At 37.9% G+C, this 15,630-nt stretch overlaps 2 protein-coding genes across 4 annotated transcripts in view; one reads left to right on the top strand and one right to left on the bottom strand.

Annotated features, from left to right (window-relative positions):
• Positions 1 to 174, top strand: part of USH2A (usherin) — a 729,748-nt gene extending 729,574 nt beyond the window's left edge. The window contains exon 62 of the mRNA XM_034667668.1: positions 45 to 174. Coding sequence (XP_034523559.1) covers positions 45 to 134 — 90 coding nt within the window. The 3' untranslated portion in view covers positions 135 to 174. The remainder of the gene's footprint in view (positions 1 to 44) is intronic.
• Positions 175 to 4,176: 4,002 nt separating this feature from the next.
• KCTD3 (potassium channel tetramerization domain containing 3) overlaps positions 4,177 to 15,630 on the bottom strand; it is a 51,020-nt gene continuing 39,566 nt past the window's right edge. For 2 of the 3 annotated variants that reach the window (XM_019804831.2, XM_034667187.1), the window contains exons 14-18: positions 13,082 to 13,237; positions 9,832 to 9,928; positions 6,900 to 7,084; positions 6,682 to 6,820; positions 4,177 to 5,925 (exon numbers count right to left, since the gene is read on the bottom strand). In XM_019804831.2, coding sequence (XP_019660390.2) covers positions 5,367 to 5,925; positions 6,682 to 6,820; positions 6,900 to 7,084; positions 9,832 to 9,928; positions 13,082 to 13,237 — 1,136 coding nt within the window. In that variant the 3' untranslated portion in view covers positions 4,177 to 5,366. The remainder of the gene's footprint in view (positions 5,926 to 6,681; positions 6,821 to 6,899; positions 7,085 to 9,831; positions 9,929 to 13,081; positions 13,238 to 15,630) is intronic. The other variant, XM_019804832.2, reaches the window with a different exon arrangement.

The following is a 15,630-nucleotide window of genomic DNA, read 5'->3' as shown; positions in this document are numbered from 1 at the left end:
GACAGTGAATGTCCTAATCAATGACAATTGGCTCTTTTTTTCAGTATGTGGATGAAGAGGACCTGATGAATGCCATCAAGGGTTTCAGCTCCGTGACTAAGGAGCACACCACATTCACCGACACCCACCTGTGAAGGACGGAAACCTGCAAGACAGGAAGCTGCAATGCCTGCTCCAGACCCCATCCCCACAGGGCTGTCACAGACCGACACACCATATATGCTCAAAAGCCATTGCCTCTTATTCCGTAATCCTTTTTTATAAAGGCAAGGATTGTTTTTGAAATTGTTCCTTCTTAACAGGGGTCTATGTTTCTCGTGGTCTGAAATAAGAGGTACTATCAGCATGAAAATACTTATTTTGCTCTTATTTTGTGGAAGCTAAATAAGGATGTAATTTTCACTTGGCTCAAAAGTGACTCCATTGGTTAAATGAATAATTAGTGACAATTTCAAATCGGTCCACAGTTGTTACAAGTAAGTGAAGTTACTAGTTTAAAAACAAAGTGGTTTTTCTGAGAGGATGTCACGACTGCTCCTTTCAATCCCTTATGCCCACACAATCCTGTAAGAACACGATCCTGTAAGAATAATTCTAATAATCATAGCTAAAAAATACAATCCCAGTTTCAGGCCAAGCTGAATCAGAGAAAAACAAACTGCACACAGGGATACACACGGGGCTGAAAGTTCAATTTAATGGCAATGTTTAGGGATAAGTATTTACCAACCTTAACTGGGGGAAAAAAAAGTTTTCACCAACCTTTTGACAGAGCACCACATAAACTTATAAACCTCTGTTCTTGCATTTATGACTCTTCTGAAAAGGACTAAAGGGCTATTTCACCACATGTTTTACATGGTTTTGAAACTACAGTACTTTCCATAAAATCCTGTCAATTTACTGAATACCCAGGAATACCAACATCTTCAATTTAGCACCTTTCACTTAGTTAAAAATGTGCATTATTTAATTGGCCTATGTGGAATTTAAAAAGGAAACATTCTGTGCTCCTTCCAGCTTTGAAATCGTTTAAATTAACATTTATATGTAAACACAAGATGATACATAAGCATATATATCCTATGGACAGCCTGTGTGTCTGTTCCCCTGTACTATATCCCTTCCTTTCAGAGAACTCAGTTTCAGCCCTAGAGTCACTGAGAGCAGATGATATTCCACAGTACCAGTTCCCATGGGTCAAAAGTTTCTGTCATCTGCTCTATTTGGATTAGTCATTGGTGAAAGTCCTACAGCAAGAGACACTTTTTTCCCAAGTCATCAACGTAAAATTACTTAGGTTTGTTCTTCATGGAAAACAATGTAAAAAAAAAAAAAAGTCTTCCTTATTCTTAAGTTCTACTTAATGATTCCAAGAAGCTATTTTGAATCTGTAGGTCTCATACACGATAGTCTGACGGTATTTTGTGAGTTAATCCAGGGCTAGGTGGATTTTCCCAAAGCTGAACTGGCAAAAATGTGTAAAATAAGGATAACCTTATTCTGCCTCAAAACAAGTCAGATTGTGGACTATGGGGGTACTGCCGCTTGAACCAAATCTGTGGGAGAACAGCTCCTTGGATTGATCAACTCCCGACAAAGCTTGCCAACTCTAAGTGTCAAAAGCACAGACCAGGATTAAACAGTTCGGCCCCCTGGTTAGAACCACTATAAGCAAGCAAATCTGAAATGACTGTGCACCCTTGGCAGTGGATGTACAAATTATAAGATTTTTTCTCGCCAGAAGTTTTATACTTTCTAAAATGGAAACACAGGATTGGCTGATTTAGTTCACTGGTTTTAATTCCATTTATTGATTCTGGGTCAAGAAGTTGTTGAAAGCTGACACACGTGAGCCTTAATCAAGGCTGTTTCTGAGTCATACCAGCTACTTTAGGTATATAGGGGAAAAGTGCTTTTCTCCAGTCATAAACTTGCATCTTTATCCTTGGTCTACTCTTCCGCAAATAGGATTGGCTGGTCATACGTGGCTTTAGGAGAAGGTGGTTTTCCTCATTTCTGAAAAATTAACTAGATGCCTTTTCACAATTTAAAATTTATTTAAAATAATGGTTTCCTCACATTGCTACTTCTTTTTTTTTTAAAGACTTTTTAAATTTATTCATGAAAACCAGAGAGAAGCAGACTCCCCCCAGAGCAGGGAGCCCGATGCCAGACTCGATCCCAGGACCCCGGGATCACGACCTGAGCTGGAGGCAGATGCTTAACCAACTGAGCCACCCAGGCGCCCCCCCGCCCCCATCACAGCTTAAAACCTAAGGAACACAAACAGAGGACTGCAGAGGATTTTATATTAAATCATTCTCCATTTAACCTAGTTAGACAGTTAGTACATGAATTCATTTAGCTCCATCATTTACACTTTGATCCCATAGCTGGACAGAAGCCTGCATGGCTCTCACCGAGAACACTGCCCCCCAAAACACTCTTAACCTTACTTTCAGCTATTTCAGAGAAGCCCAAGATTTTGTTTCAAGTGGTATTCTGTGCTAAGCCTCGCTGAAGTGTAGACTCATCCCCAGAGATTGATTCAATTGTCTGCCACGGGGCTGAGGCATCAGAGCTGTCAAAGCTCTCAGGGGTGCCACAGTGCCGAGAGCCAGTGACGGCACGTGACCTGGAGGCGCTCATGGGCCGAGCGATTAGCTGTGTGCGGGGGCTGTGCTCCGGGCACCCCACTCCTCCTGCACCGAGCACACAGCGAGCAGGTCTCCAGGAGTCCCTTGAAGTTGGTTCTAAATCTCCTGAAGAGCTCTGACCACTTGCAGAGGCCACATTCCTGGTTTCGGAACCACTGTTATTCCTACTATTAGCTGTTTGATAAGTGTGTAGCCATGTTTTTGTAAGCTCTATTAAAAACTGTATTTATAGATGATCTGTTGTCATCTCCACTAAATGGAAAACCTAAATACGAGTCTGTCCAAGTACCTCATGCTGATCTAAAAATCATGCCAGCATCAATGTAATTCAGCTTGAACAACCTGTAAATAAAACATGGGCCAGATGGAATAATTCAGTGATAAGGAACTTAATTATGTCACATATGAGTAGTTTATTTCCAATGCACAAGTATCATGTAAATTCAGCTCAAGATGGTTTGCTTAATTTTTCAATGCAAACCAAGTTTGATTTATGAAAACACACGAACAGCTCTGAGTTATATTAATAATTTACACATAATGATGATAAAGGTGAGCCCATTTAAGAAAATAGGTTCTGGATAATCTCTCAACCATCGATGTCCTTTGGAATCAACGGTGGGGCTTCTTCTCGAAGCGTGCCCCCCCACCACCAGATTCGAACTTGGCAGGTCTGGAGGGAGGCCCCGGCAAGTGTCTGTGCGTAACCTGAGGGGACTGTCGTGTTATCAGCCCAGATGAGAGAGCCAGGAACAAGACCACAGGCTCCCGAAACAGGCAGACACGGGGTCAGAAGTTGGCTCAGTAGCTGACAAGCCTTGTGGCTACATTATTTCTCCTCGGTGATCTCATCTAGGACAAGGGTAGCAATACCTATGCAACAGTTTCAGTGACGGTACTTCTGAGAACACTCTCTTCGTGAGAGTTCTAATTCTGTGCTTGTTTTCCATCCAACACGAAATATACAGATTCAGCTCAAGTTTTTCTTTCAGTCACAAAAACCCTACTGAGGTAGGTAGAAGGAAGATGCTTAGGCCTGGCAGGGATCACCTGCTCGAGGTGACAAAACACCAGCGTAGGCTCAGACCCGTCATGGCTTCAGGTTCAAACCCTTGTGAGAGAAATAAAAAGATGTGACTCGCAGTTTACTGCAACCTGTGGTTTGTGAGTTGTCTTTTTAGGGGATTTTACTCTATGACAGTCTCCCCCCCTCCCATGGCCTTATACTCTTGGAAAAGACTGGGTAAATACAACTTTGTTCATTTTCTTACATGCCCACCCAACTTTTATGACTGTGGTAAGGAGAAAGAAGGCTACAGAGACAATGACAAATCCTCAACGATATGGCAATCATGTTTTGCCTGACTCTTCCTTCAATGAGAATATGTCAGCCCTCATGTGCGCTCCGGTCTCCCTCTGCCCTCCCCACGCCCCTTACCGCGGGAAGGAGACCCGAACCAACGCCAACAGGTGTACTTCAAACAGCATAACTACTCCTTAAATAACCGAGAACACATCGTCTTAATCATTTTTATTAGACTTCACTGATAAATAAATACAACAGAAGTGTTGTGAAACCACTAGCAATATAGTAAACTTTAAAGAATTTATTTCAATTTCACTCACTTATATTTCTTGGAAGGGGAATATATACATTATTCACCAATAAATGCTTAATGCTTTAAATTTACAATTGCCCTATGTGCAGAAACTTGAAAATTATTCCAATTAAATGGGAAAAAAGGTACAAAAAATTTTTGTTCTCATAATTCAAAATATATTTTAAAATAACATCTGTATAGCAGCCAAAACCTTTAACCAAAAGTTGAGAACTGCAGTCTCAGAAGCTTAACAAAACGGCCACATTCTGACTTAGTTATTTTCATTATTAACAGTGTGGGGGGGAGACATGTGGCCCCTAAATCAAACGAGGCAGGCTGACAACTAGTATGGTTTCCCTTCTGGACACTCAAAGCTCTAGCCTTGATTATTAGTTTTATTTCATCTGTTCAAACACAGACAACTGCTCCAACTTTAAAGAAAGTTTAAATGGACTTTGGGTATTTAATATTGGTGATGCTTGCTAAGATTTAAGAACTCCAAAAATGAGAATCAGAAAATGACCCACGATTTAAAAAAAACATCCGAAGGGACTGCCTACTACACAGTGTACGTGTTCAACATCAATAGTGTTTCTGAATCAGATGATATTTTTTCATAAACATAGCACCTCATTAAATATCTGGTAAACACGTGGCAATCACGATAAGTGTTGGGAGACTATCCAAAGAGATTGAGTGTGATTCGCTTCACATAACAATGCACGACAAATCTCAAGCATAATCAAGATCAGGAACGCAATCTGCTGGTCCCCATGCTCTCAGGGAAGCTCATCTACACTGGGCACCATCTTATTAAGACTCGGTACTTTGCTTCCAAAATCCGGAGAGTAGCTAAACATTGAAATGGACTCTTGCTTTACAAATGATCTGTTAAATGTACTTGTAAAACTAAAAAAACTTTCCAAAAGGTCCAAAGAGATAGAATTATTTTATCTCCTTACTCCAGGTGATTCTGTTAAAAAGATACTGAATGAACTCCAGTTTTAATTTGTAAAGTTTTGGTGTAAAAGCTAATGTATCGAAATCCAGTAAAGTTTTGAACTTTCATCTAAATTAACAAAACAATGATTTATTTGGTGAGTTTTCACAAGCTGTATTCTTGACCTGAAGAATCGCTTTTTTTATGCCGAGGAGATGGAGTGGTCTTCGTAGGAGACGGGGATGCGGTACCGGGTGAGTCCGTTCCTCCGTCAGAAGTACTCGGGGATGACGCCAGATAGGGAACTTTCTTTCTTCCAAGGAATCCTCCTCCCTCAAATCCCCCTTTCTTCCGTAACTCCACTTTATTTTCATTTTCTTCTTCTGAGGACCGTTTCTTGGATTCTAGACCTTCAGCTATTTTATGAACTTCCAATCCACTATCTGTTTCTCTCAAACTTTTTATTTCTGCTCCAGGAGACTTTCTCTCCGATACATTACATTCCCCTGTTGCCCGCTTTACTTCGGCTTGTATTGGACCCAAGTTACCATTTTCAGGGGCAGCTCTTTCTACATTCCTGTTCGGATTAACAGTCTGGAAGTCCCTATAACTGTGAAAGCTCTCAGTCCTCCTTGCTCTTGCTAACAAGGGACTCTCTCTGTAAGGCCTCATGGAACCGTAGGTAGCTGCTTCGTGGATGGTTTCATGGTGCTGGAGCTGAAGGCTGAAAGAGCATTTTCAAAATAATAGTTCAGATCGCTTTGTGAGATTTTTCAGGGGCACATCTCATTAATTAAACTACCAATGAAAAGACATTATTTAAATATATAAGAATTTACTTATTAAGTACTCTATATATTATAGGTTAGTGTGTACACAGGTGTGTGTATGTGTACCAAATTACCAATGCAAATAATCCCATACATATATTCAGTCCAGCTGGATTTCTGAATAGTTGAAAAAAGCAAGGGAGAAAAAACCCTTTAAAACCAATGCAGAACTAATACAATCTAGTATCTGGTCCTCAGTTCAAATTTTAGAATTTTTAAAAATGTGGTAGCTAGAAGATATACTGTGCCACTGTATTAAAAGTGTAAGATTAGACAATGATGCAGTCATTTTGATTAATGTGTCCCTAAGGCAACAGGAACAAAAGTTCCATATACTGTCTAAGGTAGCATGTGGCTTTTCTAATTTCCTTTGAATGAACCCCTGATCACATAATAGGCACCCAGATTGGCAGCGATTCACACAAAAAGTTAAAGGGAAAAAATGTTTTTCTGTGAAGAGAATCAGATATGCTTGAGATGAGAAATTCAGCAAAACTTTTTAAAAAAACTGAGTATCAACATAAAGTCTGAATTAGAAAGGAACCTTGAACAACATGGCTTTCAACAACTATGGGATCACAGTAGCTCAGCTCATTTTCCCAAAAGCAATCCACTGAACTTCTGATACAATACCCGACTCTTGAACCCACCTCGAATTTGACTCACGGAGACGGCTATGCTGCAGCACAGAAGTTGCTGGACTGATGTTAGGAGTCGCACAGCGAGACGTGCTCAGATCGCACTGATCCAGCAACTTGAGCAGCTCCTCTTCAGTGGGACCACCTACATCTTGGGAAAACACACCCTCATTACCATCACTATGTCACAGGCTTACCCTGTGACAAACAGCTGTCCACGTGGAACCTACCCTTATCTTCACTTTTGTTCACCATATCCATAGCAGTGGTCAGATCCCACATCTGAATGCTGCCGTTCGTATGGCCCGTGAACAAGTAGCGCCGTGGCCGCGAGCCCATCCTACTGGATCCCTCACATTCTCGCACCGTAAATGAGGATATTGTTGTACAGTCCACAGCCTGGATCTCACAGATTCTGCAAAAGATAATCGTATATATAGCTGTAAATCACAGGGAACAACTAACACTTTGTAATTCAGAATTTTTGAAATTAAGTGCTTACATACGAGTATTCTATACATGTAAAACATTTAAAAAGTTCAAGGCAAGTCGATAGAAATAAAATTCAAACCTGTTTCTTTGAGTGTGGAGAAAAGGCTCTTAAAAAACAATGTATTTTAAATAATAATGCAAATAATTTAAGTCAACCTAAAGAGAAAAGCAGGAAAAACCTTGATGGGAATTAATTCTTTAAAAGGAAGTTATAAAACTAAAAAGGCAGAAAGAAACAAAGCAACTATGCACGGAACTAGAAAAGATCTTGAGAAGTCATTTAAAATTCATGTGCAAATCACAAGCCTGAAACAAGAAAAAAAAAATGTATAGCTGTATGGAGGGGTCTAAGTAGCACCCTCCATTAGGATAATATTAATTTTCCTGAAGCATTTTTATAACTATTTCATTGATTTTCATAAAGGATAAAAGAACCTGAGAAAGAGCAAGTATTATCCACATAAGACAAATGAGGAAACCAAGGAATAATGTCAGCAAATGATTTGCCAAAGTCATTTAAGAGCTGAATGAATTGCACTTGATTATTTATCCCAGACTACTTCAAAACAGTTATTAAAAAAAAAACAAAAAACAATCAGTACCAGGCAAATGCAAGGTCAAAAAAAGAAAAAGGAGGAAGGGGAAATACAATCCTTATCAATGTAAGAAACATAAAAATAGAATACGAAGCATAGCTGAGCTTCCTAGCAGGCAGGGCAAAAAGTGATGAGGGGAGAGGGGTTAATTACGGGATGCCCACATACAGGGATAGAGGCTGTCCTAGTCTCATTCCCAATCTAAGGGAAAAGTTTTCAATATTTCACCACTGGGTATAAAGTTTACTATAATTGTTTTTATAGGTATTATTTTCAGATTATAAAAATCTGTCCTTTTAAGTGCTAAGATTCCTTTTAAAAATCATAAATGGGTGAACTATCAAATTTTTTTTTGTGTTTATCAAGATGATCACAATTTTTCTTAATAAAGTGAATTATATTGATTTTTAATAACACCTGTAAATTGATATAAAATATTTTTAAAATCTAGATTACTGTTTACATTTAAAACAAAATAAAGTAAAATGAAGCAATATAAACCTATGTGCTTGAAAACAAACATGACTTTGCTTTTTGTTTTACCTACGGGCTAGATTCCTTAGAATTACCTCTTCCTTTGAAATGTTGACAAGGTTTGTTCCCTGCCCACTTTCAATAAAAACTTTTCATTTTCTCATTATCAAGAATCTGAACTGTCTTTAAATAAAAGCTTTGCTTCACGTTAGCTTCATAAAGGGTTGGTTCCTATTTAATTCTACAAAGTAATTTCTGATTATTTTTATAAACATACCTTTTCCTCTGGAATCATAAACGTAAAAAATTACAAAATCTGTTTTGCTATGCAGAGATTATAACTGATTACAACACACTGCTACTGTTCAAAGTGACAGAAGAGGGGCGCTGGGGTGGCACAGTCGGCTGAGCTTGCAACTCTAGGTTTAGGCTCAGGTCTGATCTCGGAGTCGTGATGGAGCCCTGGGTCAGGGAGCAGATGCTTGGGTTTCTCTCTCCCTCTCCCGCTGCGCCTCCCCCCTCCTGCTTGATCTCTCTCTAAAATAAGTAAGGAAATTTTTAAAGCAACAGAAGAGGGAGGGCACTAGAACTGAACACGGACACGAGATACCACGTTGTTAGAGGCTGTTACGCAGCAGTTGTAATAAATGTTTGGCAGCGTCTTCACTGAATATGCAGAGAACACAATAAATCACAACGATTTATAACATTTCTCAAGATAATAATTTAACTTCTAACTACATTACAGGCTTCTAATACATTTTCTTTAAAAAAAAAAAAGGTGACAAAAAGTTTAGAACATAAAAATCATTTTCTGGAATCGATTCATTTAACAACTGCTGATGACTACCTGCAATGAACTTTGATGGAAAGAAAATGTATCTCCAAGAGATTATTCATGCAAATATGAGGGACTATATGCTGAAGGGCACCCGTGTCAGTGGCATCTGTAACATTAATGAGAAAATCCACAATCTTTTTAACGACTATTAATAGGAATTCTACCTTTTTCATTTGTTCGGCATGCAAAAAATCTTATGTTTTTAAAGAAGAGAAATGTACAGCTCAATCTGTTTGAAGCCATATGTAATAATTTAAAAGAAGTCAAATTTCACTCAAATGGAAAAGGAGAAAGTAACTTATATCATGCATCTCTTAGTGTCAGGGACCACACAAGATATTTTTTTCAACTCATTTTATCTTATGACATCCTGCCAAGGTAGGTGAACCTTATTTTATAAATCAACTGGGGGCTCAGAGAAACAAAGTAACAAGTTGAATTTACAGAGCTAGTAAGCCCAAGAGCCAAAATTAGAACTTAGTTTGGCCGTCTGCCGTCAAATTCACGGCTTCTTGCTCTATCACTTGTCCTTCTTCACTGTCCACAGCATCAGTGAAAATTTTAAATAAATGCTAGAGGATAAGGACTAAATACTCTGTCTTAATTTTAAGCTCAAACAATCAAAAGATAATGACTAGATTTCTTTTTTCAACAATTTGTTTCTGGTAGTACTCTTTGATGAGTATGCCAAATTATTCAACAGGTTTTTTAAGACAAAAGTGACTTCTGAATATAAATACCTCTACAGTAAATGTTTACCTTTTCCCAGTGGATGAGAGCCTTACAAACAGTTTGTTGGTGATGGGCACAACTTTCTGGATAAACACCTGCTGATCATCTCGCTCTCCGAAAGGCCCTTGGTCAGAAAACAGACAGTGTCAGAACAAGTTAACTGAAATTCAGTTGGTTTCATTGAACAAAAGGAATGTTATTATCAATACCAAAGGGGGAAAAAAAGACTTTTTCATGCCTATCAACAGACGGCCTTGTGTGTTCCACGTCCACGTCAGACACAGAATGAAGTCCTGCAAGGGCTCCGACCTGCATGAAACCCTTTTTAAAGAAACATAATATTTCAAGTTATATTTTATGCACTAAGGCCACTGAAGCTGAAGGCATTCATTTGCCTAAGACTAGACATGAAGAGTACTAGAACGAGACCTGTTCAAATACAGGTTCTACATGTTTTATCTTTGAGAATGTGCTCAGTTTCTTGTCACTTCAGCAAAAGCATATATAAGTAAAATTATGTATTACAGATTTTACTCTTTTGCAAAGCCAAATGCAAACTCTTAAAGAAATAAAGTGCAACTTCATTAAATAGAATTTAACTAATCAGAAGCCTGTTGCATCCTGCAAGGTTTTCGATCTAAAAAAAAAAAAAAAGATTCAATTATTTTTACTTGATTGTACTTGGCAAGGCAGGTGAATAGCTCATATATTTTAGAAAGATTCTCAACAATATAAAAACAGTGTTTCATGCAAAACTTAAACATAAAATTCTAGTAATTCTCGTTGTCACACTCATTAGCTAAAATAACACCAACTCGTTATTCACAAAAAGTATGTGATGTATGACATAATTTTACCTTACGTGAATCACACCTAATTAATAAATGGAACGTCTTTATTAGCTAGCAAATCCCCACACTATGCTCACTCTGTGTCACAGCAAACGCTTTGCAAGTAACTCATTTTAATCAGGATAACCACATAAGGGATACACGTTTATTACCTTCATTTTACAGATGAGAAAAGTAAGGCATCGAGAGATTAGTGAGCCAAAGATCTCGCAGGTCCCACCTAACAGAACTGGAGTTCACTCCCAAGATGCCGGGCTCCTCACTAAGCTATGCAGTTGCTCACTTACTGGACAGTTTTCTGACATCTGATTCTATTGAGATGAAATGATAGTCCTCATTTAATAACCCATAACCAAAGTCAAAATAGTGATGATGAATAAAATAACTAGGAATGAGGGTTCTGGGACAGTATCTTCTCTCCCTTTGATCTTTATCTCCATGGGAGATTCTCAAGTAACTTTTCGTACCTCAGTTTATTACCCACACCTTCTCTCCACACTTAAGTTTCTCCAACTCCTCTCCCCAAATTGGCTCCTTTCCTTCAGAACACAAATGTGCTCAGCTGTCTCCCATCTTCAATGGTGAAGAAGGAAGTAGCAATCAGAAAGATGGCCTCTGAACTTGCCTTCTAATTAGCTCCACTCTTTCTTTCACAATTGCCTCCAATATTTACTACTCAACTGCCCACTGCCATCTAGATCCCACCCACAGCAGCCTCCAAAACTGCACTTTCTATTCTGTCCACTAACCTGAATGTCTAGCTCTGAAAATATTTTTTTAAAGAGAAAAAAAAAATCTCCCTGCCCTCTTTCAAATATTTTACAAGGCTGTTGTAATTTACAGGGCTGTCTCTAAACATCTGTTTACTCACATTATACATGTTCTCCCTGATCTGACCTTCCGTGATCTGACCCCTGCCCTTCCACCCAGTCTCATGTCCTACTATTCTTACCCACATACCAGCAACTACTAATGACCTTCTTGACATTTTCTAAACTTGTCAGGTTCTATCCTTCGAGCATGCTGTTTTCTCTGCCAGCAATGTCCCAATCCTATAATATTCTATACCTTCATGTCTCAGTTCAAAGTTTGAGTTCAAACACTAAGACCTCTAGTAAGTGTTCTCTGAGTGTCAGTTTCCATCAATGTTAAGTGGGGATAATCTCCCTCATAAAATTGAGGAGATTAACCGCAATGGCAGGCCACAACACCCAGCATGGAGACTAGCACCCCCTTGGACACCTTACCACATGCAACTGTTTGCTTTTTATTCCCACTGGTCACTACGCTGTAACTTGAGGTTCACTGCATTTCTTTTTTTTTTTTTTTTTAAGATTTCTAATACCTGGAGCAAAGGCACTCAATACAATTCTGTTGATGCTACAACTTAAACCTGCACAATGTTACATGTCAATTATACCTCAATAAATCAGGAAAAAAATTCACTGATGAGATAAAACTAAACTTTCAGTGCCTAGATCACACTGAAAACTGGGTCAAAGAGCAATTGTTAAAATCAACAAAACTGAGTGCTTCTTTTTCTAAAAACACTAGGACTGTGGTAGTACAATTTTCCTAAGTAGATTGTATTTTTTAAGGTGTTTTTGAAATCTTTACTGTGGGAGCATATTCTGGATGGACATACATTTAAATGTCTCACATAAAACAACTGTAACAAAACATTTCTCACGTACTCCCTATTTTCCACCAGTGCTACCATTTCTGCTTATTAAAAAAATGATCAGAAAGGCACATGAGTCCATGAGCAGGTCCTACGGAGCTATTAAAAGTACGTGAGACACAACGTATATACCGTAGAGATTCTACCAAAAGGGTCCCTGGGGAAAATGATCTGTCTCTGTGAAGACCATGCATGAGTGTGCGTGTGGGAATCCACATGCATGTGTGTCATACGCTGTCACGAGGGACAAATCACAGCAACTTCATGTACTTTTTGCTGAAATCAGAGCGTATCGATGGAGACGTGCCGTATCATTTCCTGAAAGCCATCAATCACGATGCCATCAAAACAACTGCCAGCACATAATACCGCCAGCCCTTTTCTAGCTGCAAATTTTATTTTCAGATTATTAGCAATAAAAGAAAAAAAAAACTTCAAGTGTCAAATGTGCACAGCTATCATGGCTTTTAATTATAAGCTAAAGTGGTTAGCATTTGGAGATATTATTTAAATAAGGAAATGATAAATAGATGAAAACTTTGCTCTCAACTTTTTAAACAAAAAAACACTATAATTAGTGAATTTATAAAACTAAGAAACACATTAAATTTGTTTTAAATGAGTTTCAAAATTAAAGTGAAAAATTTCTATTTGAAACTCAGTTTTAGGTTTCTACTACAGCTAACATACTACTTCTGCATTGACCACAAAGTATTTGAACATGCCCCCAAGTTATCTAACCCACCTATGTCATTTCCAGAGGAATAGCTTCCATGACTTTCTGTCTCCTCCAGAGACAGTATCTTGAACGATGCTAACGGAGTAGAACCTGGTTGAGTAGAGATCATTCCTCGGAATCGTGTTACTGTCCATGTCCGGACATGATTATTATCTGCACACACTAGGAAAGAAAACAAAAAAAGTTGTTAAATATAGATTATAAAAGCACCAACAAGATGACTTTTATAAACATATTTTAACTTTTTAAACTATGATCTATCTTAAACAGGCCACTGCATATTTTGAGTGGCAAATGATACATTTATTCTAAAATTATGCTTCATCTGTACCTGGCCAACAAAACTGAAAGAACTGAATACAGTTACTTTGCTACAAATATAAGGTATGTAAGTAAATCTATGGGTCCTTATAAAAGTAGCCTGTAGAGTATAAATGTAGAAAATGTTTTAAAAAAATATGCAAGAGAAAAGATGCTGAATATTATTCTGCTCTGTGGCTTAACTAAATAGTAAATGAGCTGCCTAGTTTATTTTTTCAACCGCTGAAACTGCTTATGTTAAATATTAAACAACCTAGATCAGGAGTTACTGAAAATTTACTGGCACAAATTAAACTTGTCAAAAAGCTTGTACCACCCACCACAGTTATAGTAAGGAAAATTAAAATTAAGTTAAGAACTACTTTTATATAAAATAAGAAAGTTTGCACTTAAGAAACATACTCCAACTAGATTTTTCATGTAAATAATATTAAGTGGATACATATTGAGCTATCTAACAAGTACCCTACCTCTGTTGTTTTTTGATCTGAGTAACTACTCCTTTAGAAAATATAAACCAGCAACTGATATTATTAATGTAAAAAAAAGTACTTTTGTGGCACGGCTTAATAAAGAAGTGCCCTTTTTAATGGAAAAGTGCAAGTTATTTGGATTCCAGAGAATGTGCCATTATTAGCAATGAGCTATGAACTCACCAGTAAATACTAGGAAAGTATCCAAACTTTCTTCTATACATACCTTTCCTACTGGGTAAATTGCCACAGTTGCAAATTTTAAACAAAACTTTAGAAACTTAATTTAAAAAATTGCAATAAAAATTCAGAGTATACAGGTGTTACTTATATAACAAAATTCTCACGTCTCAGGATGCCAGTTTCTGGTGAAAAAGGAGACATTTAGTTCTAGGCTATTTAATCAGCTTCATGGAAAATAATTTCCTGATTTCACTATTAAGCTTACTAGGATTCAGAAAAATACCTTAAATAAAGAAAATACCTTAAACACTTTAAGTGATTCAATAGGCAATTACGGCTATTTTGTTAGAATTAATCATTTTTTATTTAAGACGTGAAAACTAACACTATCAGAAAAAGAAAGTTGTTACATGTATGTTGATATCCACCGGGGGGGCAGAATAATATAACTGAGTAAACAAAATACTCTAGATTTTTAGCTCAACTGGACATTTTTCTTGACAAATTTATTTAAATTTCAAACCTACATGAAATATTTGATGTTAAAATGCAGATTTCACTACGTGGCTCTCTGGCACCTCATCCTGCAATCACGTCATTACCATCGAGATAACAGCAATTACTACTGAGTATGGTCATTCCAATATCACAATAACCTTGCAAAACAGTCTTATTTTCTCACAGGATCCAATTACCTCTTTTTATATAACATTTATTCAGCATCTTTTCTGTGCCAACAAGTACAGTAAGCGTTGAGAACAGAGTAAAAGAGCTTCTGCTACTGTAAAACTTAGATTCTACAAGAGGGAGACATGATAAACAAGCAAACAAAACAAAATGATGCAGTGATAAGTCTAGGAAGAAAACAGATCGAGATGGGGACAGAGAAAGTGATCTGGATAGAGGTTTGGCAAACTGAGACTGGGCGGCCTCACTCACCTGCATGACAAGAAGGCAGCCAAACAACTATCTAGGGGTGAAACATTCAAAAGAGGTGTAGAAGTTATGAAGCATTTTCAAGAAATCAAAAAGCCAAAGGGTTAGGTGTTGTGAGCAATAAGAAAGGTGACATGAAGGGTAGAGAGGAAAAGAGGCTTGAAAAGAACACAGGACCCATAACAGGAAAAGCTCTATTAATTTATTTATTCTGCATTCAATAGGAAGCCATTGGGAAGGAGATACGGTTTACATTTTTAAAAGATTGTTTCTGGCTCCATGTACCATAAGGAACATGTACCAGAGGCAAGAGAGGAACAGGCAAAACAACCTGAGCTCAGTGATCTAGGGGAGAAATGACAAAACCACCAGGCTGGAAGCAACGGTCACTGGGTGATCAGATAGATATGTGACCTATGTTGAAGCAAAGCTAAAAGGACTTACTGATAGATTCCACGTTTGTGGGGGTGAGAGAAAGAGAGGAGCCAAGGATGGTTCCTAGGTGTTCAGCTTGAGGAGAGGAGCACACGGTGATATTGTGTACTAAGATGGCTTCTGAGTGAAATATCAAAAGTACTATTTATCCAGGTTAATTCTGACATGTCTATACAACCAGAGACAGACACTAGATATACAAGTTTG

The sequence above is a fragment of the Ailuropoda melanoleuca genome, chromosome 8, assembly GCF_002007445.2.
Source record: "Ailuropoda melanoleuca isolate Jingjing chromosome 8, ASM200744v2, whole genome shotgun sequence".
In the NCBI taxonomy this organism is placed as follows: domain Eukaryota; kingdom Metazoa; phylum Chordata; class Mammalia; order Carnivora; family Ursidae; genus Ailuropoda; species Ailuropoda melanoleuca.
This window is presented reverse-complemented; position numbering and strand designations above follow the sequence as displayed.